This window comes from Eumetopias jubatus, unplaced genomic scaffold (assembly GCF_037043125.1).
Source record: "Eumetopias jubatus isolate StellerSeaLion01/CBP00866 unplaced genomic scaffold, mEumJub1_p1.0 scaffold_12, whole genome shotgun sequence".
NCBI classification, from domain to species: Eukaryota; Metazoa; Chordata; class Mammalia; order Carnivora; family Otariidae; genus Eumetopias; species Eumetopias jubatus.
Genome location: NW_028274818.1, coordinates 24284774 through 24312537, shown reverse-complemented (window position 1 = coordinate 24312537; position 27764 = coordinate 24284774). Strand labels below are relative to the sequence as shown.

The 27764-nt window shown below is 37.1% G+C and overlaps 1 protein-coding gene across 4 annotated transcripts in view; it reads right to left on the bottom strand.

Moving 5' to 3' along the window:
- Positions 1–1572: 1572 nt before the first annotated feature.
- The window catches only part of LOC114210430 (complement factor H-like), a 64715-nt gene continuing 38523 nt past the window's right edge, over positions 1573–27764 (bottom strand). Inside the window, exons 7-16 of one of the 4 annotated variants that reach the window (XM_088017000.1) lie at positions 26967–27149; positions 26675–26857; positions 23614–23784; positions 19078–19260; positions 18395–18604; positions 16391–16567; positions 15512–15688; positions 13831–14004; positions 9632–9814; positions 1573–1991 (exon numbers count right to left, since the gene is read on the bottom strand). In XM_088017000.1, the coding sequence (XP_087873126.1) occupies positions 1783–1991; positions 9632–9814; positions 13831–14004; positions 15512–15688; positions 16391–16567; positions 18395–18604; positions 19078–19260; positions 23614–23784; positions 26675–26857; positions 26967–27149 (1850 nt within the window). In that variant the 3' untranslated portion in view covers positions 1573–1782. Of the gene's footprint in view, positions 1992–9631; positions 9815–11130; positions 11189–13830; positions 14005–14499; positions 14968–15511; positions 15689–16390; positions 16568–18394; positions 18605–19077; positions 19261–23613; positions 23785–26674; positions 26858–26966; positions 27150–27764 lie in introns of those variants that run through there. The other 3 variants (XM_088017002.1, XM_088017001.1, XM_088017003.1) reach the window with 3 other exon arrangements.

Sequence of the window (27764 nt, the reverse complement as noted above, 5' to 3'; positions counted from 1 at the left end):
AAAGACAAAACCTTTAAAGCCATCACAGGTCACTATCATCAAGTCCTTATTCCCAAAATTGGAAATTAAAGAGCAAAAATAAAGATTTCCCAAATCTTTTTAGGTAAAAGTTTAAGAAGTTGGCAAATTAACACTCACCTTTACATAAGACAATTAAAAGTGCAGAAAAATAATAGAATTTGTCTTAAAAATCACTATTTTGCAGGCAACAATGAAAACGATTAGTTATAGGCTGTACTGATTACAGGTTAAGTGTCCTAAATAGATTCCACAAGCATCAGGTGAAAGGTTTTGGAGAAATAGTATATATACCAATATTAATAGCAAAGATAACTTGCCAATTGTAACAATGTCCTTTAAACATGAGAAAACTGGCTGTCACTTGTGATTCAGATTTAGATAAACTGGCTCCATTATACACAGCCAGGTTACACATTCTAAGAATACCACTTGATTTGATGCAAAATGAAGTAACAAGATATCACCTTAAGATATATTTACCTTAATTATATCTTTATTTTCATCTTGAAGTTTTCATGTTTTTGTAGAAGTTAAAAATGTGTACAGTCAAGTGATTTTAACTAATTATGTTGTTGGAAATGTATGAACAGAAAAGTCGTATTTCAGACACTTGCGGTTGAATGTTTCCAAAACCAAATCATGAAGATGTCATTAGATTTGAAGATCATTACCAAAGAGGTCCCCATAATTCTCAACATATATTGCCTTACTTTTAATATATCTTTATTTTATTTTTAAAAAGATTTATTTACATATTTAAGTAATCTCTCCACCCAACGTGGGGCTCGTACTCACGACCGTGAGATCGTGAGCACACTCCACCGGATGAGCCTGCCAGGCACCCCATTAAAATAACCACCTTTACTGTGGTTCAAAGCTGATACATATTAAAGATAGAAAACATGGAAAATACAGGTGAGCCGTAAGGACTTAGCCACCAACTCTTACCCCTAGCATCTCTAAATTCGACTGTAGTTATTATAAATATTTTATTGTACTTCCAGACAATCTTTGTTCTATACACATTTATGCGTGTCCAAAGCATACTATGTATTTGTGTGTATGTGTGTGTGCATGTGTGTGTTTATACTTGATATCAGATTTTTTTGGTCACTTTTCATGTTATATTATGACAGTTAGGTATGTACCCAATTAGATTCTCATTTCTCTTTATGATTTGTTTGAATTTTTATGCGTGCTAGATAGCCATCTTGTAGAAGATCTTGCATTTCATCATTTGGTAGATAAGCACAAGTAGATAATAACAGCTTATATCTGGTAGATAAGGAAAAGCTAATAATAACTACTTACATCTTATTACTAACATAGGTATGACATAGTTATATTTTTATGTATTTTTGAAGTAAAATTATATTAAAGATGGAGAAAAGCATTTTCAACCATTTCCTCCGAAATGGAGAGTCTCAGGCAGCCCCAGAAGTTATGGAAGAAGCTATGAGAAAGTTAGAGGGAAAGATGGATGGAAGTAGGCACTGGAGTGATTGAATCTAATTTCTTGCCATAGATATTTTATGAGTAGGACACAAAGCATTTTGGTTTGCCAAGTTTTAATGAGGCGCTTTTAAGAAGTGATTTATCCCTCTCTCTGATTATAATTACATCATCCACAAAATATTTAATACAACTTCTGATTTATGAATGTAAATGAGTTACACAATACTTGACAAAATAAACTGAGAATTGGATTGATAATGAAAAATTCTGAGTAAATGTACATATTTTTATGTTAGGACTGCATCTTCAAAACCATTTTTCCGAACATTCAGGATACGTCAGTTTCCCTTCCCAACAGGTGGCTCGGAATGTATGCGGCGGGCTCTTTTGACGATATCCAGAGATACATTCAAATTCAATAACATCCCTTGTTTTAGAATAAATTTTTTTCTCAGAAGACCATCGTAATTGTATATTATGTGTTCTCATGATGTCTTCTGATACTGTACAGGCCTCTGAAGATTAAAAAAAGAGAATATAAAACATTGAAAACAGAATTTCAGACTTTTTTAAAAGATTTTTTTGAATTTTCTTTTTTAATTAAAAGTTTTTTTAATTTTATTATGTTAATCACCATACATTACATCATTAGTTTTTGATGTAGTGTTTCATGATTCATTGTTTGCATATAACACCCAGTGCTCCATTCAATACGTGCCCTCTTTAATACCCATCACCAGGCTAACCCATCTCCCCACCCCCCTTCCCTCTGGAACCCTCAGTTTGTTTCTCAGAGTCCATCGTCTGTCATGGTACGTCTCCCCCTCCGATTTCCCCCCCTTCATTTTTCCCTTCCTACTATCTTCTTCTTTTTTTTTTTTAACATATAATGTATTATTTGTTTCAGAGTTACAGGTCTGTGATTCAACAGTCTTACACAACTCACAGTACTCACCGTAGCACATACCCTCCCCAATGTCTATCACCCAGCCACCCCATCCCTCCCAACCCCCGCCACTCTAGCAAACCTCAGTTTGTTTCCTGAGATTAAGAATTCCTCCTATCAGAGAGATCATATGATACATGTCTTTCTCTGATTGACTTATTTCTCTCAGCATAATACCCTCCATTTCCATACACGTCATTGCAAATGGCAAGATTTCATTTCTTTTGAAGGCTGCATAATATTCCATTGTGTATATATACCACCTCTTCTTTATCCATTCATCTGTCGGTGGACATCTTGGCTCTTTCCATAGTTTGGCTATTGTGGACATTGCTGCTATAAACATTGGGGTGCACGTAGCCCTTTGGAACCCTACATTTGTATCTTTGGGGTAAATACCCAGTAGTGCAATTGCTAGATCGTATGGTAGCTCTATTTTCAATTTTTTGAGGAACCTCCATACTGTTTTCCAGAGTGGCTACACCAGCTTGTGTTCCCACCAAAAGTGTAGGAGGGTTGCCCTTTCTCCGCATCCCTGCCAACATCTGTCGTTTCCTGACTTGTTATTTTTAGCCATTCTGACTGGTGTGGGGTGGTATCTCATTGAGGTTTTCATTTGGATTTCCCTGATGCCGAGCGATGTTGAGCACTTTTTCATGTGTCTGTTGGCCATTTGGATGTCTTCTTTGGAAAAATGTCTGTTCATGTCTTCTGTCCATTTCTTGATTGGATCATTTGTTCTTTGGGTGTTGAGTTTGAGAAGTTCTTTATAGATTTTGGATATTAGCCCTTTATCTGATATGTCATTTGCAAATATCTTCTCCCATTCTGTCGGTTGTCTTTTGGTTTTGTGGACTGTTTCTTTTGCTGTGCAAAAGCTTTTTATCCTGATGAAGTCCCAATAGTTCATTTTTGCACTTGCTTCCCTTGCCTTTGGCGATGTTTCTAGGAAGAAGTTGCTGTGGCTGAGGTTGAAGAGCTTGCTACCTGTGTTCTCCTTCAGGATTTTGATGGACTCCTGTCTCACATTTAGGTCTTTCAACCATTTTGAGTCTATTTCTTGTGTGTGGTGTAAGAAATGGTCCAGTTTTATTCTTCTGCATGTGGCTGTCCAATTTTCCCAACACCATTTGTTGAAGAGGCTGTCTTTTTTCCTTTGGACATTCTTTCCTGCTTTGTCAAAGATGAGTTGACCATAGAGTTGAGGGTCCATTTCTGGGCTCTCGATTCTGTTCCATTGAGCTATGTGTCCGTTTTTGTGCCAGAACCATACTGTCTTGATGATGACAGCTTTGTAATGGAGCCTGAAGTCCGGAATTGTGATGCCGCCAGCTTTGCTTTTCTTTTTCAACATTCCTCTGGCTATTCGAGGTCTTTTCTGGTTCCACACAAATTTTAGGATTATTTGTTCCATTTCTTTGAAAAAAGTGGATGGTATTTTGATAGGGATTGCACTGAATGTGTAGATTGCCCTAGGTAGCATTGACATCTTCACAATATTTGTTCTTCCAATCCATGAGCATGAAATGTTTTTCCATTTCTTTGTGTCTTCCTCAAATTCTTTCATGAGTATTCTATAGTTTTCTGAGTACAGATTCTTTGCCTCTTTGGTTAGATTTATTCCTAGGTATCTTATGGTTTTGGGTGCAAATGTCAAGGGGATCGACTCCTTAATTTCTCTTTCTTCCATTTTGTTGTTGGTGTATAGGAATGCCACTGATTTCTGTGCATTAATTTTATATCCTGCCACTTGACTGAATTCCTGTATGAGTTCTAGCAGTTTTGGGGTGGAGTCTTTTGGGTTTTCCACATAAAGTATCACATCATCTGCAAAGAGTGAGAGTTTGACTTCTTCTTTGCCAATTCGGATGCCTTTTATTTCTTTTTGCTGTCTGATTGCTGTGGCTAGGACTTCTAGTACTATGCTGAATAGCAGTGGTGATAGTGGACATCCCTGCCACGTTCCTGACCTTAAGGGGAAAGCTCTCAGTTTTTCCCCATTGAGAATGATATTCGCTGTGGGTCTTTCATAGATGGCTTTTATGATCTTGAGGTATGTACCCTCTAACCCTATACTCTAAAGAGTTTTGATCAAGAAAGGATGCTGTACTTCGTCAAATGCTTTTTCTGCATCTATTGAGAGGACCATATGGTTCTTGTTCTTTCTTTTATTAATGTATTGTATCACGTTGATTGATTTGCAGATGTTGAACCAACCTTGCAGGCCAGGAATAAATCCCATTTGGGCATGGTGAGTAATCCTTTTAATGTACTGTTGGAGCCTATTGGCTAGTATTTTGGTGAGAATTTTTGCATCCCTGTTCCTCAGGGATATTGGTCTGTAATTCTCCTTTTTGATAGGGTCTTTGTCTGGTTTTGAGATCAATGTAATGGTGGCCTCATAAAACGAGTTTGGAAGTTTTCCTTCCATTTCTATTTTTTGGAACAGTTTCAGAAGAATAGGTATTAATTCTTCTTTAAATGTTTGGTAGAATTGCCCTGGGAAGCCATCTGGCCCTGGGCTCTTGTTTGTCGGGAGATTTTTGACGACTACTTCAATTTCCTTAGTGGTTAAGGGTCTGTTCAGGTTTTCTATTTCTTCCTGGTTCAGTTTTGGTAGTTTATACATCTCTAGGAATGTATCCATTTCTTCCAGGTTATCTAATTTGCTGGCATAGAGTTGCTCATAATATATTCTTATAATTGTTCGTATTTCTTTGGTGTTGGTTGTGATCTCTCCTCTTTCATTCATGATTTTATTGATTTGGGTCCTTTCTATTTTCTTTTTGATATGTCTGGCCTGGAGTTTATCAATCTTATTAATTCTTTTAAAGAACCAGCTCCTAGTTTTGTTGATCTGTTCTACTGTTCTTTTGGTTTCTATTTCATTGATTTCTGCTCTGATCTTTATTATTTCTCTTCTCCTGCTGGGTTTAGGCTTTATTTGCTGTTCTTTCTCCAGCTCCTTTAGGTGTAGGGTTAGGTTGTGTATTTGACACCTTTCTTGTTTCTTGAGAAAGGCCTGTATTGCTATATTCTTTCCTCTTAGGACTGCCTTTGCTGCATCCCAAAGATTTTGAACAGTTGTGTTTTCATTTTCATTGGTTTCCATGAATTTTGTTAATTCTTCTTTAATTTCCTGGTTGATCCATTCATTCTTTAGTTGGATGCTCTTTAGCCTCCATGTATTTGAGTTCTTTCCCACTTTCCTTTTGTGATTCAGTTCTAGTTTCAAAGCATTTTGGTCCAAAAATACGTAGGGAATGATCCCAATCTTTTGGTACTGGTTGAGACCTGATTTGTGACCTAGGATGTGATCTATTCTGGAGAATGTTCCATGGGCACTAGAGAAGAATGTGTATTCTGTTGCTTTGGGATGGAATGTTCTGAATATATCTGTGAAGTCCATTTGGTCCAGTGTGTCATTTAAAGTCTTTATTTCCTTGTTGATCTTTTGCTTAGGTGATCTGTCCATTTCAGTGAGGGGGTGTTAAACTCCCTTACTATTATTATATTGGTGTCGATGTCTTTGCTTTTGTTATTAATTGGCTTATTTAATTGGCTGCTCCCAAGTTAGGGGCATAGATATTTACAATTGTTAGATCTTCTTGTTGGATAGACCTTTTAATTCCGATATAGTGTCCTTCCTCATCTCTTATTATAGTCTTTGGTTTAAAATCTAATTTGTCTGATATAAGGATTCCACCCCATCTTTCTTTGGGTGTCCATTAGCATGGTACATGGTTTTCCATCCCCTCACTTTCAATCTGGAGGTGTCTTTGGGTCTAAAATGAGTCTCTTGCAGGCATCATATCGATGGGTCTTGTTTTTTTTATCCAGTCTGATACTCTGTGTCTTTTGATTGGGGCATTTAACCCATTTACATTCAGGGTAACTATTGAAAGATATACATTTAGTGCCACTGTATTGCCTGTAAGGTGACTGTTACTGTATATTGTCTTTGTTCCTTTCTGTCTATGTTACTTTTAGGCTCTCTCTTTGCTTAGAGGACCCCTTTCAATACTTCTTGGAGGGCTGGTTTCGTGTTTGCAAATTCCTTTAGTTCTTGTTTGTCCTGGAAGTTTTTTATCTCTCCTTCTATTTTCAATGACGGCCTAGCTGGATATAGTATTCTTGGCTGCCTATTTTTCTCATTTAGTGCTCTGAATCTATCATGCCAGTCCTTTCTGGCCTGCCAGGTCTCTGTGGATAGGTCTGTTGCCAATCTAATCTTTCTACCATTATAGGTTACAGATCTCTTGTCCCAAGCTGCTTTCAGGATTTTCTCTCTGTCTCTGAGACTTGTAAGTTTTACTATTAGATGTTGGGGTGTTGACTTATTTTTATTGATTTTGAGGGGGGTTCTCTGTGCCTCCTGGATTTTGATGCCTGTGTCCTTCCCCAAATTAGGGAATTTCTCTGCTATATTTTGCTCCAATTTACCTTCTGCCCTTTCTCTCTTTCTTCTTCTTTTGGGATCCCAATTATTACAATATTGTTTCATCTTTGGTATCACTTATCTCTCGAATTCTGCCCTCGTGATCCTGTAGTTGTTTATCTCTTTTCTCAGCTTCTTTATTTTCCATCATTTGGTCTTCTATATCACCAATTCTCTCTTCTGCCTCTTTTATCCTAGCAGTTAGAGCCTCCATGTTTTATTACACCTCATTAATAGCCTTTTTTATTTCAACTTGGTTAGATTTTAGTTCTCTTATTTCCCCAGAAAGGGTTTCTCTAATATCTTCCATACTTTTTTCAGGCCCAGCTAGTACCTTTATAATTGTCATTCTGAACTCCAGTTCCGACATCTTACTAATGTCCGAATCGATAAGGTCCCTGGCAGTCAGTACTGACTCTTGTTCTTTTTTTTTTTTTTTGAGGTCATTTTTCCCATCTTGTCATTTTGTCCAGAGGAGAATAGATGGATGAGAGAACAAAAGGCTAACAGGGTAAGAATGACAGCAGAAAAATACACACTAAACAAATCAAAAGAGACCTGAAATAGGGGGAATAGGAAGGGAAAGAAAGAAAAAAGAAAAAAAAGGAAAAGAAAAAGATAAAAAAAAGAATATGATTCAAATATAATCAGGCTGGTGAAGAGATCAGTGCCACACGCTAGATATTGGGCATATTTTGGTCTCTTAGAAGAAACTGCCTCCCAAAATTTTAAAGAAAGAAAAGCTTATATATATGTACAAAAATAAGTGTCAATATGATGAAGGGATGGAATATGACTGTAACAATGAAAATTATAAAAGATTTTATAAAAGGAAGCAATAAGATAAGAATTCGGTTGAAAAGAGAAAGAAGAGAAATTAAAAAAAAGGGGGGAGGAGAGAATGTCATCAGGCAGGAGACTAGAACAAAGACATACACTAGAGATTTAGGGTACATTTTGGTCTGTTAGAAGAAACTGTATCCCAAAATTTTATTTTTATTTTTTAAAGATTTTATTTATTTATTTGACATAGTGAGAGAGAGCACAAGCCGGAAGAGCAGCAGAGGGAGAAGCAGGCTCCCTGCTGAGCAAGGAGCCCGATGTGGGACTCGATCCCAGGACCCTGGGATCATGACCTGAGCTGAAGGCATATGTTAAACCGACTGAGCCACCCAGGCATCCCCTGTATTCCAAAATTTTAGAGAGAAAACAACTTATATATATATACCAAAATAAAGTTAACTACTATGAAGGGATAGAATATGACTCTAAAAATGAAAAATAAAAAAGATTTTAAAAAAGGGACTGATAAGATGTTGGTTGAAAAAGGGAAAAAGAAAAATTAAGAAAAAAAGAAAAAGAAAATTTAAAAAATTTGAAAGACTAAAGAATCATGGAAAAAAAGCCATTAATTCTATGTACAGTATTCCCGTAGTGCTGGAGTTCTGCCATTCTCATTGATCTGTAAACTTGGTCTTGGCTGGCTGTTGTGCTGATCTTCTGGGGGAGGGGCCTGTTGCCCTGGTTCCCAAATGTCTTTGCCGGAGGTGGAATTGTCCCACCCTTGCTGGGTCCGGGCTAAGTAATCCGCTCGGGTTTGCTCTCGGGAGCTTCTGTTCCCTGCAACCTTTCGGTACAGCTTTGGAGGATGAGAGTGAAAATGGCGGCCTCCCAATCTCTGCCCCAGAGGAAACGAGAACTCGGGGCTCCTCTCCTCAGTGCGCCCCCAGAGAAAAGCAGTCAGTCACTCCTGTCTCCCCGGTCTCCGGCCGCACTTCAAGCTCACCCAGCCTGTGACCAAGCGTTTCTATCTCTGGCACAGGACTCTGTGTGGAGTCTCCAAACCCAGCAGATCCCTGCAGTGTGCTCTCCCGCTGCTCCTCCCGGAGGAGGAGGGGGAGTCTCCCCGGATCTGCCGCTTGTTGGGTCCCTGCTGGAGGAGCAGTGGCCCAGCTGTCACCGATCACAGTTTATGGCAACCCCGAGTTGAGAGCCCGCGCCTCGGCTCCGTCTCTGCAGCCGGCTTCCCCCATCTGATACCTGGGAGCTCTGCTGCACTCAGGCACCACCGGTCTTTCTGTGACCCCAAGGGTCCTGAGACCACACTGTCCTGAGAGGGTTCCACGCCCCGCTTAGCCACTGGAGCGACGTCCCTCCGCCATCTTGCTCCTCCCCCCGAAACTTTTTAAAATATTTTATTTATTTATTTGATACAGAGAGAGAGAGAGAGAGTGAGCACACAAGCAGGGGGAGCAGCAGAGAGAGAGAGAGAAGCCGACTCTCTGCTGAGCAGGGATCCCAACGCGGTGCTCCATCCCAGGACCCTGGGATCATGAACTGAGCTGAAAGCAGACGCTTAACCACGCATGCGCCCCAGAATTTTAGACTTTCAAGTAGAATCTTCTACACTGGTCCAGGGCTTCATTTTCAAAACCTTTTCCAAACCAATTCACTGAAAACCCATCGTGTCGATTTAAATCACTTTAAATGATTAATGATGTAACATGAGGTACTATGTTTAAGATTATAACATCATTAAATGTTATAATCAAGGATTCATAATGTCAATTTTAACATGAAGAAATCAAGTCCTTTCATTAAAGGATATTTTGCTAGAACAAGAGTTTTTTTCCCAGCTTTTTTTCTTCACACATTAGTATTTGGTAGTCAGCATTCAACAAATGTTTGTTAATCCATGAACATTCTATTAATAAGCAAAACATCTATTACACTGATTTTCCCAGGATCCATGAGAATATTGAAATATTTACCTAAGCATTTTGGTGGTGATGACCACAGTCCATTTCTACATCTTATGGTCCTCTGTCCCTGAAGTACATAGAAGGACTGGCATTTGTACTCTACTGTTGATCCCGGAGCATATGTTGATGATGGGAATGAGGTAATGTCTCCATTTTCAATAGGTGGAGGAGGCCCACATTTTCCTTTAGAATCTAAAAAAAAAAAAAAATTTATTTGATTTATTGAAAAACCAAAGAAAAACAGGTTAAAATAAAGCAAATAAAAATATAGCACAATATTCAATATCAAGACTTGTGATTTCTGTCGACAGAAAGCATTCACTGAAGAAATTTTATTTTATTTTATTTTTTAAAAATTTGATTTGGGACGCCTGGATGGATTAGTCGGTTAAGCATCTGCCTTCAGCTCAGGTCATGATCCCGGGGTCCTGGGATCGAGTCCTGCATTGTGCTCCTTGCTCAGCAGGGAGCCAGCTTCTCCCTCTGCCTGACGCTTCCCCTGCTTGTGCTCTCCCTCTCTCTCTCTGACAAATCAATAAATATTTATTTATTTGCGAGAGAGAGAAAGTCAGTGAGAGATAGAGAGAGAAGCCCAGAGGGAGAGGCAGAGGGAGAAGCAGACTCCCTGCTGAGCAGAAAGACCTGGGATCATGACCTGAGCCAAAGGCAGATGCTTAACCAACTGAGCCACCCACGCGCCCCCATTGAAGAAATTTTAATCACTTAAAGTGAGAATTACAATGCTAAGGCTTTCCTTTTATCCCACATGAAAGCACACCTGAAGCATTAACAAATATATCTGCTTTATGTATTCTGGTGTTAAAAAATGTTTTTGTTCCTGAATAAATACTGGACAGATGGATAGCTAATGGAAACAAAGACACTTTCTTGTTACATACAACATACTGCAGTGGCTATTGGATCTCTAGTCATTGTTTATTGATTTTCATTTATCTTATAAAGGGAACATCAACTTCTTTAATTAAAGTCAAAGAATTACACATTTGTATAATGGGAAAGAGAATTGTTGGCTTCCTGTTCTGGACATGATGAGGTAGAGACCTTTCTGCTTATTCCTTCTCAGTATCACTAAAAATATAAAAACCAGCAAAAGAGATGGTGAAGGATGTAGAGAAGATGTCGATCGGATCAGAGGCCTTGGTATTCAAGGAATTATACTGCAGTGAGTTGTTTGGGTTTTCATGTTGCCTCCTATGGATCCTGGACTGGGCACTGAAGAAGACTAGAACCCAGAAATCATATCAAGTTCAGGGAAAAAAAGTTCCAAGTATTGTCTGCTCTTGTTAGCCAAAGGCTCAGGAAAGGAGTATTCTAGGAAGACAGAAATATTTCTTTTTACAATAGTTGAATTACTCCTGGAAAACATAGAAGAAACCTTGACCAACTCTCTCCCCATGTTGATCAGAGACCAACAGTGATCAACAGAGGTCAAAGGTGGAACCTAGACTTCTATCCACAGTCAGGAAGCAAGACACCTCTCCCCTTACCATGGTGTCGTGGAGGCCAACTGGGAAGCCTGGACTTGCACTCTGCAGTAGTGGAGGCCTGGTAAATAAGAGATTTCGATAAAATCCAGAATCTTAACACAACACCCGAAATGTCTAGAATACAATTGAAAATCACTCATCATACCAAGGACCAGGAAAATCTCAAAAGAGAAAAGATAATCAACAGATCACAACACTTCTATGACACAGATACTGGAATTATTTGGCAATGGTTTTTAAAATTCCAGTGGGAATTATAGAACTAAAAATTATAATAATGGAATTTAAAACGAACACCTCACTGGATGGGCTCAATCATGGATTACAGATGACAGAAGGCTAAATAAACTTGCATACAGAATACAAATTACTCACTTTGAAAGTAGACTGAAAACAAAACCAAAAAAACTTCTAAAAATACTGACTGAAAATTTCCCAAATTGGGCACAAGGCATAAACATTCATATTGAAAAAGCCAAACAGGACAAACCCAAAGAAATTCATGCCAAGATAAGCCACACTCAACTGAGGAAAGCTAAAGAGAAAGAAAAAAATCTCAAAAGCAGCTACATAGAAATTATGCAAACCTATAGGGGAAAAAGGATTCAAATGTCAGCGGGGTTCTCATCTGTAACCATCAAGCCAGAAAGAAGTGACAACATTTTTCAAGTGCTAGAAGACAAGAACCGTCAGCCCTGAATGCTGTATCCCGTGATTCTATCCTCTAGGGTTTAAGGGAGAAAAGAAGATATTCCGAGACAAAGGAAAACAGAGCATTTATCTCCAGCAGATCTATCTTTAAAGAATTGCTAAAGGAATTCTTCAAATATCAGGGAAAAGATAACAGAGAGAGGATTGAGACTTCATGAAGGAAAAAACAAACAAACAAACAATGGACTGAAAAAAATAAGGGTAAATATAATGGACTCTTTTCTCCTAAGGAGTTTGTGACGTTTGATGTTTGTGAAACATTATATCATTTGATATGATGTTCAGTATATGTAGAAGAAATACTTAAGAAATATATGTTTGAAATGTGGGGAAGGTAGGGGTGCCTGGGAGGCTCAGTCAGTTGGTTAAGCGTCCACTCTTGAATTTAGCTCAGGTCATGATCTCAGGGTTGTGAGATTGAGCCCTGTGTCAGGCTCCAAGCTGGGTGTGGAGTCTGCTTAAGATTTTCTCTCTCCCTCTCCTTCTGCCACTCCACTCACTCTCTCTCTGTCTTTTTATCAATAAATAAATAATAAATAAAATAAAATAAAATAAAATAAAATAAAATAAAATAAAATAAATAAAATATGGAAGGGTGAACGGACCTAAGTGGAAGTAAGGTTTCCTCATTTCACTTGAAGTGGTAAAATGTCAAAACGGGGTTGGGGGAGTGACAAGCTATGTATGTGCATCTTAATGCCTTGAGCAGCCGCGGATAAAGCTATATGAAGAGATACGCTCCAAAACAACAAAGACATATCAAAATAAAATTATTTTAAAATGTTCCAAAAGTCCGCAGGGATGGCCAAAAAAGGAATGGGAGTGAGAAATAGAGGAAAGAAATGGAAGACAAATAATAAAATGGCTGACACAGGCCCTAATCTATCAATAATTATTTTAAGTGTAAATGGCTTAAATACTTCAGTTAAAGGACTGAAAATGGCAGAATGGATACATAAACAAGCGCCGACTATATGGCAACGAAAAGAAACTACCTTCAACATGAAAACGTAGGTGGGCTCAAAGTAAAAGATTGGAAAATATATATGCCAGGCAAAAGCTGATTTGAAAAACAAGCAGCTATAATATCTCCTTTGTTGGGTCCTCTTCTTTCCTAAACTCTAATTACTGGAGTGTCCTATGACCAAGTTCTCAGACTTTTTTTCCTATATACACTAATTCTCTGGTGGAGCTCAACTAGTAAGCTTCCTTTATATAATCCACATGCTGAAGAAGCCCAAATTTATATCAGATTCTATGAACATGCCCCAGTTGCTGATTGTGTGTCTCAAAGTGAAATTTCAGAGCTGTCAAATGTCCTCAGCATATCATTTTTTAAAAAAAGATTTTATTTATTTGTCAGAGAGAGAGAGAGCACAAGCAGGGGGAGCGGCAGACAGAGGGGGAAGCAGGTTCTGCTCTGACTGAGCCACCCAGCGCCCCCCCCATATATCTTTAATACATTTATTCCTCAGGAAATAACTGAGTATCTTAATGCTTAAGATAGAGAATTTTCTGGGTGCCTGGGTGGCTCAGTTGATTAAATGTCTGACTCTTGATTTCTGCTCAGGTCATGATCTCAAGGTTGTGAGATCGAGCGCCACATCAGGCTCCGTGCTCAGTGTGGTGTCTGCTAAAGATTCTCTCCTTCCCCTCTGACCCACCCCGCACTGTTCGCACTCATGCTCACAGTCTCTCTCTCTAAAAATAAGAAAAAAAAAGAGAATTTTCTGTGATTCCAACTGTCCTAATCTGGCCAAATCTTTCATAAAATAAATAGATAATTTCACTATGCAGCCCACAAAAAGAAAAAATTGGATTTTAAGCACCGTCATTTTATTTGAGATAAAAAAAGATTCCATAAGAACTATGTCATTATATATTTATACTGACATAGCCAGTCCTTAATATATTATATTATATATAGTATATAATATAATATATATATATATTCCCCTCTAAAATTTGAGGGGAAATAAGATACTTTACCTGCACACTGAGGGGGTTGTGTCCAGGTCCCATTTAAACATATCACTTCTACTTCCCCAAACAGATCAAAAGGTTTGACGCATTCATAACGGGCACTCTGACCAGGTAGATAACTAGACTTCTTATTTAGTATAATAGCATTTTTCACTTCGGGTGGAGTCTCACAGGAAGTATCTGAATAGAAAGGAAAAAAGTAGCATCTCTAACATAATGATCATTTTGAGTAGCAAATCAACGAACAGGACTCCAAATATATCTGAAGGGGGATTTAAAATCAACAGTTCATCTGTCACGAAAGAGAGCCAATTTTAAGAAATTTACCTATAAGATTGAAGAAAAAGAGATAAAGCAATATCTTTTGATAAGATTTAAGCGTCTATGAAAATGAGAGTTTTTCTGGAGATTTCTTTCCCCTTTTTAGGAAAATCAATATTACAAATAAATTCAATATAAACTTATAAACCACAAGAAAATAATAGTAAAAGATTATTTGATGTCAGATTTTGGCTTGCAATCATCCTGTTTATGAATGTAATTTTAGGAAAATAAACACAGTAGGCACTTCCTTAGAGAATAGATGAAGAATTAACATACTTTGAAGAATACTGTAGTTGAAGGAAGGATGATTAACTGAGGATCTGTCGACCTCAGAGAGTCGGGGCCTGGGGCGGCGAAGGAACTGAGGAAAAGAGACGACTGTATAGCGAGGCACAGGGGACCCCGAGCTAACAGCCCGTGGCGCCGAGGTTTATTTTCCATCCTCTTATATACCCTCTACAGCGATATAGATCTATAATGATTTACAGCAGGGGCGTAGTAAGGCACATCGCTCCATGTATACAGGATTAGTCAAGCACGTAAGAATCTGTAAGCCAGAATAAAGGAACAGAGGGGAGTGCCCAGAGTGCTGTTTACAGGACAAGGGGACGAAGAGGGGAGTGCCCAGTGTGCGGTTTACAGCTGGCTTCCTATCTACAAGACATCTTCTGCTGCGGACTTTAGAACTGACCACACACGTTCCAAGGGCATTTCACTCTGATCCTTTCGGGTTATTTTTAACCCTGCAATCTCGAGTTTCCTCAGAGATCTCGGAGTCTGAGCGAACATGCACCAGTGGTCGTTGTGGCGTTCTGTTTCCTACAAGGATCCAAACAGGAGATGTGGAAAAATAACAGAAAAATAAATGTATAATTTATAAAAACACTCTTTAATAATTCTTTTTTTTTTTTTTTTTTTTTTGCAAATTCTTAAAGACTTTTCAATGCGTAATGTATTATTCACCAGTGAGATTCAGGTGGATGTACAGGATAATAGCCTCTAGCTATGGTTCCTAAACTGGAGTATACATCGAATCCCTTGGGAATTAAGACACTTCCAGGGTTGCAGTCTCAGAGTTTTTGACTCAACAGGTCTGAGTGAGCCAGTGAATTTACATTTGCATTTCTAACAATTTCCCAGAAGACGCTGATGCTGCTATTCCAGAGACCATAGTTTGAGAACTGTTGGGCTTTAAGATTAACAACTGAGTACACCATTTCATCCTTTAGGTTAAAGCATAAACCTTCTTTGACCTGGCCTAAAAAATAATCTATGTCCACTGTTTAAATGATGTTAGAGGGAATTCTATATTGTATTACTTAAGACATTTTGATAAATAGATTCTAAAATTTTATTGAAGTACCTTTGCATGTTGGCTTTCCTATCCATTGGCTCTTAATACACTGTACAAAATTGGGTCCATCCAACTGGTAATATTTTGGACATTGATAAGTCACTTTTTCTTCTGACCTATATGATTCCCTCATTCGGCCTATGGGTATGGCATTACCAAAGTCGGGTAAGCCAAAACAGTCTGTTCCTGAAAGAAAAGAATATGTACTTGTTCAGTAAATCTTTTAAAATATGTAATGACCAATAACTATAATGTAGAGTAATAGGTGCACATCAAACCAATGAGCACTGTTATAAGTTGAAAAAAATGTGTTAGAAATCTTTTGATTTAATTATATTGACTAGTCCTATGTTTATCAAAAGTAAAACATGGGGATGATGATGTTGGAAGCGTGAAAAGATAGGGACACATGTAATGCTTGATATCACACTTCTTCCATTCAAATTCTTTTTTGCCCATACAGGCCACCTACATTATGTATGTATTTGCATTTTTTGCTTCTTCAAAATCTGTTACTTTTAATTATGTCAAATATCTTAGAAAATTATGTACTTATAAAGAGATAACTGATAAACTAACAGTAAATTGAATAATGATGAGATCACTGAACAGGGACCAGCTGTGGTCCAGGGACGGAGATGAGGAGTCTGAGGAAGTTTATCAGAGGATGCTGAATGTGCACACAAAGCAACGTAAAAGTGAAATAATTTGGGCTTATGCTGTCACACTTTTATTATTACTAGGGTTATTAGTTCTCTACCAGACTCCTCAACTTCTCAGAGATACCTTGTTAAATTCTCAAATTACTGCCTGGTTTCATATTTGTACCATTTATGTTCTGAATTAAGAATATTGATCAACCTTAGAGTAAAATTAAATGCACTATACTTATGCATTTTGGAGGATGGGACCATTTTCCTCCTAAACATTTTATAGATGCAGATCCATTCGTCCCAAAACCTTCGACACATTCGTACACTATTTCTTCTCCATACTGGTAAGTGTCTGATTTGCGAAGTGGAATACTATATTCCACCACATATTCTGGTGGCGCACAAGGAAGCCCTAAAAAAAAAAAAAGAAAGAAAGAAAGGAAGAATGACTCCATTAACTCTTGAAATTTAGTTTTATGCACTGGTTTTCATATTTGGAAATATTATTTGAAAAAGAATGATAACACGGGAGCTACAATCATAACACAGAGAAGGGGCACAAATACTCCTAAAACCGCCGTTCTGATGTGTGTCCCGCTGGCAACCAGAGCAAGAGCCTGAAACTAAAAATGTCAATATGTTATCAGCTGTCGCAACTTCTTTCTAGATATGTCTCCAGAGGCAAGGGAAATAAAAGCAAAAATAAACTACTGGGACTACCTCAAAATCAAAAGCTTCTGCACAATGAAGGAAGCAATTAGCAAAACTAAAGGGCGAAGATATTTGCAAATGACATATCTGATGAAGGGTTAGTATCCAAAATATAGAAAGAACTTATAAAACTCAACACCTGGAAAGTGAATAATCCAATTAAAAATGGGCAGAAGACATGAATAGACATTTTTCCAAAGAAGACTACAGATGGCCAACACACATGAAAAGATGCCCAACATCACTCATCATTAGGGAAATACAAATCAAAGCCACAATGAGATACCACCTCACACCTGTCAAAATGGCTAAAATAAAACAAAAAACCCAGAAGAAACAACAGGTGCTGGTAAGGATGCGGAAAAAGGGGAACCGTCTTGCACCGTTGGTGGGAATGCAAACTGACGCAGCCACTCTGGAGAACAGTACAGAGATTCCTCAAAAAGTTAAAAATAGAGCTACCCTATGAACCAGCAATTGCACCACTAGGTATTTACCCAAAGTATACAAAATTACTAATTCAAAGGGATACATGTACCCTGATATTTATAGCAGCATTATTTAAAATAGCCAAGATATGGAAGCAGCCCAAATGTCCCTTGATAGATGAATGGATAAAGAAAAGGTGGTATGTATATTACTCAGCCATAAAAAAGAGTGAAATCTTGCCAATTGCAATGACATGGATGCAGCTAGAGAGTATAATGTTAAGTAAAATAAATCGGAGAAAGACAAATACCATATGATTTCACTTGTATGTGGAATTTAAGAAACAAAACAAATGAGCAGAGGGGAAAAAAGAAAGAGAGAGGCAGACCAAGAATTAGACTCTTAAGTATAGAGAACAAACTGATGGTCACCAGAGGGGAAGTGGGTGGGGGGATGGGTGAAATAGGTGGTGGGGATTAAGGAGGGCACTGTGATGAGCACCGGGTGTTGTATGGAATTGCTGAATCACTATATTGTACACCTGAAACTAATATTACACTGTATGCTGACTAACTGGAATTTAAGTGAAAACTTAAGAAAAATAAAAAATAAAAATGTCAATATATTTATGAAAGAGACTATCAGTGCTTCTTAAACCAATATAGTGAATGATAGAAAGAAGGGCATTGAGAATTAATCATCTTAAGATAAGTACCACATATTGTAAGAAATCAGGAAGAAAATGATAAGAAAAACACAACAGAACTGATGGCAAAGCAAACAGTACAACTTATATAAAGAGGTAGGAATATGAATAGTCATACCTATATATAAATAGGTAGGTTTAACTGCACTACTCATCTAGTTTTAATTAAACAACTGCCAGAATTAAAAGTGATTCTATAATGAACCAAACAAATTAACAAAAATGGGATAGATTTGATTATGCAAAAATTATTTGGTAAAATACATAAATATATAAATGATTTGAGATATTTAGAAACCTAACGGATTCTTTCTCATGACTTCGATGACAATTATGTTTAATGGATTTTACTGAAAATTGGAACTAGAATTTTAGTTTGCATACTGTCCTCACCTACACACCGGGGTAGAGAACTCCATTTTCCCATCTGGCATATTATCTCATCTTTTTCCGATATCCTGAAACCATCCTCACACGTGTAATTTAACTTGCTGCCATGTGGGTAAATCTTAGGTTTCAATGATTCTTCTCTTTCTTCTGAAAATTCAGATGATTTAATGGTTCCATGTTCTATATGAGGTGGTTGAGGACATGCAAGTTTTTCTATATGAAGAACAGAGATCAAAGGGTCAAGTATAGATACAATGTATAATTCAAAAATGCAATCAAATACCATTTGGGATTTTAAAATAAGGATAATTTGAACAAATTAAATTAATGAAAAACTGAAAAACATTTGAAACTTGCAAGCATATATGTCCCCATAAAATCTATGCTATTATCTACTTGTTCACTATGCCCCCTCATTCTTGTCCTGTTCATCATGAGGACTAAAATAGGCATAAAGAGAAGTTTTCTCTGGTATTTGCACAATAACCCAAAGTTTTTGTCTGTTCATTTCACAGTAGAAGTGAAAGAATGCTGATTGATTTGTATACTTAGTTTGTAATGTACTGTTTCAAGGTAAAGTGAAATAGGTATAGAGAAAGGTCTTCATCTTGTTCCTTTTCACAAAACACAGGGGAGTATTAACCTCATTTGAAAGAATGTTATGAAGCAAGTTACGCAGTACTGACCAACACAGCGTGGTATTGACTGCCATCTTCCATCTTTGCACACAATTTCTTCTGCATCCTGAAGCATATAATTGTCTTGACAGACAACAGATACTTTTTCTCCATCCTGATAATTCACCGTCGTTGCCATATTTTGAGCTTTGGGAATCTGAGGTGGAGGAGGGCATGACTGCGTTCTAACTTCTAAAAATATTAAAATTTAGATTTCTTGATTAAAAATAATAAGTTAAACATATTAACCAGATAATTAACCAGAAAACTCAATAATAATGTACCATTAATAATCAAATAATGACATTATGTTCGATATTTAAACATGTTATACTCGGGCTTGTAGAGCACTTTAATATATCACATGTGGTTTATATTCTCACCATGTTACTTGTAGTATCTTCCTTTTATTCTTTCTGTGACAAATCTTGCTTGATTTATGTAAAACTTATTTTAATGGTTTCTAACCATTAGGATGTTCTGAGTTGTCCACTCAGTAAGAGGCACTAAATAAATACTGATAACAGGATCTTGTTTACAGATATCCATAATCAAATGTATTGTGATTGGATTTATACCCTCACAAGGTGTGGAACGGAAGCTAATTAGTCAGAGGAAGAATTACATGTAGTTAACGATCAATTATCTGATACAGATTCTTGGCTAAGATAAGAATTAGATATGGTCACTAATGTTTACAGTGTGTTGTTTAAAGTTCAAAACTCTCTGGAGGTACTGTTTACTAGCTTGCCTAGTAAACAGTAAGAGAGAGATAGGCTAACGAAAAGCACCCTGTTGAACAGATCAGACAGCCTTGGCTTCAGTTGCATGACCAGCAAGGGACACAAGATTCCTCTGTAAACTCGTGTTTGAGCTCCCAGAGAACTGAGATACCGCACATGTATTGCGGCAGCTCATAATCTGAAGACAAAGCATGTCTTGTTCAACTGAGGGAAGACTTTGGATGGCTGTACCTGGAGGCTTTTGGATCTCTCTATGATTCCTTGATTTTGCTTTCTCCTGTCGTGCATTTATTTCATTAAAGGTCTTATGTGAGTGTACACTGGGAAGTCTTGTAAGTCCTTTCAGTTACTCAAGATTTTGTAGTCAATTCAGAGAAATATTTGACTGAATACACTTCATTCATGCTTACTAATATTTTCTATTTCTCATATTTTCTATTTCTATCTAAGTGTAGAAGTATTTTATATTTAATCAAAACCTTTTCTTCTTATTTGTTTTAAATATCTTGGCATTTTTTTTCAATGCATTGTCAAAGATTGAGTTTCTTCTGTATCTGATCTTTACCATTTTTGCCCTAATAATCTTAATTTGTACTTCCTTTGATACATTTTTGCTATAGGTTGGTCTAACAACTAAATTTCCCTAAAGGCAGAATTACTATTCTGCAAATCACCTGTTTATACTTTTTAAAAAAGTTTCTTTGTATTTTAATTAATTATTTGTATTTTATTTTATTTTTATGTTTTAAAAATTATTCTGTATTTTTTTTTTTGCAGTTCTTTGTATAGCAATCATACCACAAAAAAGCTGTTAAAAGAGAATAACTTTATTCAGGAAAAAATAAATATTTGGAAATTAAGAAACAAAATTCAAAATAACTGATAGGTCAAAGAAGAAATCACAAGGAATATTAGAAAACATTTCACATAGAATTAAAGGAAAATGAAATGTGTATAAAAATTTTGAGATATAAAAATTTTGAGACTGCTACAGCTGTACTTGGAAGGAAAAATGGAGTTTATCTTTGAAAAGTAGGATGGTTTAAATCCATGTTTTAATTTTCTACCTTAAGAAATGAAAAAATAAAATTAAAAGCAAAGTAAGTAGAATGAAAAAAACAGTTTGTCCACAGAGGAGAAAAAATTGGAAAGACAAATAGAAAAAAGAAAACAAAAAAATAGTGAATGTTAATAAGGTTAAAAAATAGAAGAGAGAGTAAATGGAGAAAATTAAGTGTTAAAACTGGCTATCTGGAAATATTAATAAAACTGAAGAAAAAAAGAAAACCCAGGAAGAATAATAAAGATGAAAGAGAAAAATAACTATCAATGTCAAGAATGAAAGAAGTAATACCAACAAACACACTATATAATTAAAATGAAAATAGAATATTAAGTGAGTATTAGAAACAAATGTATACCAATCAATTTCATAAATTAGATAAAATAGATATTTCTTCAAAAATCCAACTTCCTTGCGTTGACAAAAGACAGTAAGAAAATCTGAATATTTTACTACTTATTAAAGAAATTGAATTCTTCATCAAAAAAACTTCCAAAAAAGCAAATTATGTATCAGATGACTTTATAGGTGAAGTCTATCAATCATTTAAGATACAAATAATAAAATAATAATATGTGTAATAATAATATTACATTTATACTTTCAGAAGACAGAGAAGCAGAGAACAGTCCTCAATTCGTTTTATGAGGCCATGATAATCCTAACAACAAAACTTGGGAGAGGCATTAAAAGAAAAAGTAGCTATAGATTAGTATTCCTCATGAATATAGATGTAAAACCCCTTAAAAATATATCAGCAAATCGAGTACATGAAAATATAGAAAGAATAACCTGTCACTACCTCGTAGAATTCACTCTAGGGAGGAGAGATCTGTTCAACATCCAAAAATTTATGTATATAATTCACTGGATTAACAGAATTAAGGAAATCATATTATCATATCGAGAGATACATAAAAAGCATTTAAAAACATTCAACATGGGTTGATCATAAAATTTCTCACTCAGTTAAGTAAGAATAGAAGGGAATTTCCTTAAGCTGATAAGGGGCATCTACAAAAATCCTAAATTGACATTATACTTGTGGTAAAATGTTGAATATCCTCTCCCAGTGATCAGGAATAGGGCAAAGTTGTATGTTCTCATCATTTCCTTTCAACAGTTTACTGGAGGTCCAAGTCAGTGTGATAAGAGAAAAAATAAAAATAAAAAAGGACCGGCAAAAATAAAGTCTTGTATTTTCAGTGACATAATTGCTTACAGAAAATTGCAACAGATCTACAAAACAGTACCTAAAATGAATAATGCAACTTGGTATAGTGTCAGAGTATAAAATCAATGTGCACAAATCAAGTGTGAGGACAAATGTATAGGAAGAAACTGACCTTATTTCCTCCCAGAGACACACAGGTACATATGGAACAATTTCCTCTAAAAAAGACCTGAAAACTAGCTGAATAGCTCCTTCACAACAAACAGTAAAAGGGCCACATCGAGATGGGTGGGAGAGTCAGAGACCCAGTAGGGACCAAACTCCCACCCTTGGCAGGGCTACACACTCTCAGGTGGGATCTCACAAATCCAGAGCTTCTCCCTGAGGAGAGAGAGGTTTGTGTCCCACATCAGCACCCCAAACTCTGGGACCTGCAAAAGAAAGATGAGCCCCCCAACACCTGGCTTTGAAAACCAATGGGTCTCACATCCAGGAGACTCAATGGGCTGCAGAGAACGGAGATTCTTTTTTTTTTTTTAAAGATTTTATTTATTTATTTGACAGAGAGAGAGAGAGCAGCAGAGGGAGAGGGAGCAGACTTCCTGTTCAGCAGAAAGCCTGATGTGCGGCTCGATCCCAGGACCCTGAGATCATGACCCGATTGGAAGGTGGACACCTAACTGAGCCATCCAGGCACCCCCTGAGATAGTTTTCTTAAAGAACTGGCACCCAGACTCACTACCCCCAGGGGACCAACGTGAACGGAACAGTTTGAGAAATACCTAGACGTATGAGAAGGAGAGCCATTTGCTAATCTTAAAGCATCTACCTGAGGGGCAGGGGTCTGTTGGGACTCTTTCCACGACGGAGGTGTGGCAGGTGCCATTTTTACACTCGCCCTCCACCTTGAGAACACCGCCAGGTGCACTCCAGCCCAGTGCTCTCCTGTGGCCCCATAAAAGCCAGCAGGTGTGGCCCAGCCCTGCCTTCTCACTAAAGCTGGCAACATGCTCGGTCCACATAGGGGATGATCCTCCATCTCTTGGAGCTAGTAGCCAGAGGGGCTTGCCTTTCTGGCTCCCGCAGGACTGTAACAATGGGACAGGTAATTCTTGGCAGGCTACCGCCTCCAGGGCACTACACAGACAGCCCCCTGAAACACACCCTCAGTCTTGTTGTGAAAAAGGCCAATTTACTTGTCCTGGACGTTTCGCTTGAGGGGCAGACTTCAGATTTGCCACACATCTGGAGGCTACAGAGGTGTTTCTCAGGGCACAGAGACCAGGGGGATGCCAGCTTTGTGCTCTCTTCAGCCTCAAAGCAAACCCAAATACTAATTCTTCAAGATACCTGGCCAGATGTTAATTCAAGACCACCAAGTTTCTGGATGTTTTGTTTTATAGCGGACTAATGCACTGATGCAATTAGTATTTAGAAATAGGGTTTTGGTTAGTTTCTGTGTAGCAATACATAGGTAAAATTTTTTAGAAGCTGCAAAGATACTACTTTTATAAATTAGGAAGAAATAGAGTAAGTTTTTGAAAATATTGTAAACAAGAGCTTACCTGTGCAGTTTAGTTCAGGATCCCATCGTCCATTTATGCATGTTGAATGTTTCTGCTTTCCTGTTCTGCATTTATAACTTATTTTCTCATTATGATCAAATACATTCTTACTTAATGGATTTGCTTCTTGTCTAGTCAAGCTGTATTTACACTTCTCAAGTTTATCATTTTCTATAAAATGAAAATATTCCCTTGAAAAGACTAATTATAAGAATCAAAGCAACTACTACAAAAAATAGCTTAGAGTCAATAGTATAATGAAATTAGAATTTGAGCCCATAAACCCCACCAACCAATTTATTCCTGACCATATTGCATGAGATGGGCTCTTATGTATGAACATAAGTCCTGTGTCCAGTCTGAAATTTCAGAGAAAATGTCCATCATAAATACATTCTGCACTTTGGGGATTAGAAAAGTGTAAGAGGCTCACTTTTTTGGATGATCTACAGACTGAACAGTCATCACCTGACTACATTTGGTCCCATATTTATCTGTGGAAATAGAATATATGAAGTTGCTAGTTTATATATATTTTTTTCAATAAAGGTAATGTAATATAATAAGAAAAGTACATCTAAGATGTAGTATACAGAATGTGAATACTTAAGTAGATCTTTTGCATGATCACTAAAAATTAGGAACAGATTCTTAGAATTAGAAGTTGGGTACTTAAAGCCACAACCTGTTTCCTGTTTATACTCTTTTTTTTTATTTTTAAATTTTTTTATTTATTTGAGAGAGAGAGTGAGAAAGAGAGAGCACAAGAGGGGGTAGTGTTAGAGGGAGAAGCAGACTCCCCGCTGAGCAAGGAGCCCGATGTGGGACTCGATCCTGGGACTCTGGGATCATGACCCGAGCTGAAGGCAGCCACTTAACCAACTGAGCCACCCAGGCACCCTCCTATTTATATTCTTATAATCTTTGAAGAACTATTTTATATACCAGATCATCCTTATTATAATGCTATAATAGTAAATTTTCACTGACTCTGAGTTAAATATCACAAATTTTTATATAGCTACGTATTTCAAAAATTCAATGCAGATTAAAGTACTTTTTGGATTTGATAAAATATGAGTTGATGTAGGTCTTTGTTAATGATTTATTAACAATTAGCCAAAGAAGTGACGATTTTGTAATACAACAAAAAATAAAACAAAGGAGACTAATTCAAAACACACTAGAGGCTGAGAATTAGTTCTGTTTTTAGGGCTTGTCCACAGTGTTGAGGGAGACAAAACAAGGTGTTCAGGTGATGGTAACTGAAGGACGATCTATAGTCAAAAGGAGTGGTGGCGGTTGTTGTCATTGTCCTATGATTGATTGGTTTCTGAAAGAATTTCTTTGTTTCTTAGGAGAAAATAAACATTCGGGGAAGGGTGAACAGCTAGACTAGTTAGAGGTACAAAATAAACATTGAGGGGCGCCTGGGTGGCTCAGTCGTTAAGTGTCTGCCTTCGGCTCAGGTCGTGGTCCCAGGCTCCTTAGGATGGAGCCCGCATCGGGCTCCCTGCTCCACGGGAAGCCTGCTTCTCCCTCTCCCACTCCCCCTGCTTGTGTTCCCTCTCTTGTCTCTCTCTCCCTCTGTCAAAATAAATAAATAAGATCTTAAAAACAAAACAAAACAAACATTGAGAGGAGAAAATTGGTGTAAGGTCTATTATACCTGTAAGGGGATTATGTTAAGCTGAATATAGGTAGAATATTAACCTTTGGAAGGCAAACTCTGAGATCAGAAAAGAGTAATAATTGAAGCATATATTTTAGAATAAGAGTGAAAAGTTGAGAATTTTCATGCCTGTTACAACTTTGGGTTTTTCCTCCCATGTGAAATAAGGGAGATCATCTGTGGAGACAGAAGAGGACAAAGATGAAGTTTGGTCCTGAAGGACTGATGATACTTCTAATGGGAATGTGTTTAGCAAAAATGTAAGGATTAATAAGCAACAAAACTCATGATTCATTCAACAAACTCCTGTTTAATATCTGCTGTGGGTCCACCAGTCTTTTGTGTATTGGGAATACATCATGAACAAAATAGGAGTAAATCTCACTCTCACAGAGCATGAGCCCAAGCCCTACCTTCTCGTTGGAACAATTAATGCCTAGAAATCTGACGAATAAGTAAGACTGGACATCCAGGGCTCTCTTTGAATGTAAGACCTAGGAAAACTCTAGGAAAGAACTCATTCCAAGGGAAAAATGAAAAGGGCCCCCAATATTTTCCATGTTAGTCATAAAAGACTTGGTCATCCAAAGGGTCAGGATGATTTACATACATCAATCAGAAGGAAGTCCATCCATCAGATTTGTTTCCTAGGCTAACCCTGACTGCCTCCTTTGACTGAGTTCTCCTACTGACTGTGAGGGCCTGCAGCCCACCCACCCTTCAGCACATTAACTTGTTATTGCATTTGAAACAGTTTGGGAAATTGTTAGAAACTTTGAGAGAGGCAAGATTCCTATAGGAATGTAACAAGTGGGTAGTAACTTTGTTTTCCAGGACCTGAAATCAAGAGTGCCACATAAAAACAAAAGTGATCTTTTTGCAAATATAGTTCTATTTTCTTGGTCATTAGTACTCATATTTAAATCATATGAATAACCATAAATAAAATTTAGCTTCACACTTATAAACAGTGTTAATATCAGGGACAGAAAGACTGATAAAATTCTATTGCTAATTTGTAGACATATAATGAGCAATAAGCAGTGTCTACCTTCACTGTAATTTAAGAACTTACATTTTTAAATAAGATTTTATTTACTTATTTGAGAGAGAGTGAGAGAGAGCATGAGCAGGGGGAGGGTCAGAGAGAGAGGGAGCAGCAGACTCCCTGCTGAGCAGGGAGCCTGATGTGGGGTCTCAATCCCAGGACCCTGAGATCCTGATCTGAGCAGAAGAAGGTGGATGCTTACCGACTGAGCCACCCAGGTACCCCTAAGACCTGACATTTTCAAGAATATACCTAAATTTCAAATATATGTTTGCAAATATAGTTTTTACCATAAAAATATTAAATTTCATTGACTGTCAATTTGAGAAGCGTCTTCTCACCAATGCACTGAGGAAGTGGGGTCCACATTCCACTAATACATGTAATTGACTTGTGTCCAATCATTGTAAAATCTTCTCTGCAATTGAACTCTACTGAATCTCCATGGCGATAGGGAGGGGAAGAAGACTCAGCAACAGAGCCATAATGAAGTTCAGGTATATCTCCACATGTACTCTCCACCTCTGTGAAAATTTCACAGAAATATGTTTATTTACAAAATGCAATTTATGTGTTTATATGAATACAAAGAGTGTTGACTTATGTTTAAATATGAATATTTTTATACATTACCAATACACATAGGCAAGTCTGTCCATTGTCCATCAACACACTGAATTTTATTAAAACCCTTCATCAGAAATCTAGTATTGCAAATGTATTCCACCAAATCATTGTGTTCATAGATTTCTTTGTCTGTTTCTTTCACTTCCCCATTGAGGAGTTGAGGAGGTGGTGGACACTGTTTTGTTTGCTCTACAAGAGAAATACTGTGTGAATAATGGTTAAATTATCTATTTTACAACTTAAAAATCCATACAATAGAGAGTTTTTAGAAATTAATTTATATAATTATAATATAATTTATTATAGCCTTCTTAAACAACGGTGTTTGCACCAGAAACATGTTTCCCAGTTCTATTACTTACACTGAACTAGTGTATAGGAAATATTTTAGCCCAAGAAATATGTTTAATAATCTAGGTATTCTAAGATGTATGCAAACCAATTAATAAATGTGGTTGTGTAAATTACAGCAATATTTATATTCCATGGAAACATTTTATCAAAACTGTTTGAAAAAATGCCATCATTTGAGGCAAGCATTTGATCAAGATGTTTTAACTTTGATTAAGCCATACATGTGATTCAATTGACTATAAGTTGCTTGAATATGATTTAGACACTCAATAAAACTTGAGATAAGGCCCATGCTATACAAAGTGTCCAATATTATTGGTGGAACTGTAGGCAAAAGGAAAAATAACAAAAGAGTGTGAGACATCATATATGTATCTATCCGTACTTCCACTACATATTTCAAGAAAAATTGGAGATTAATTGTTTACATAAGGAAGTCTGAGGTATCTA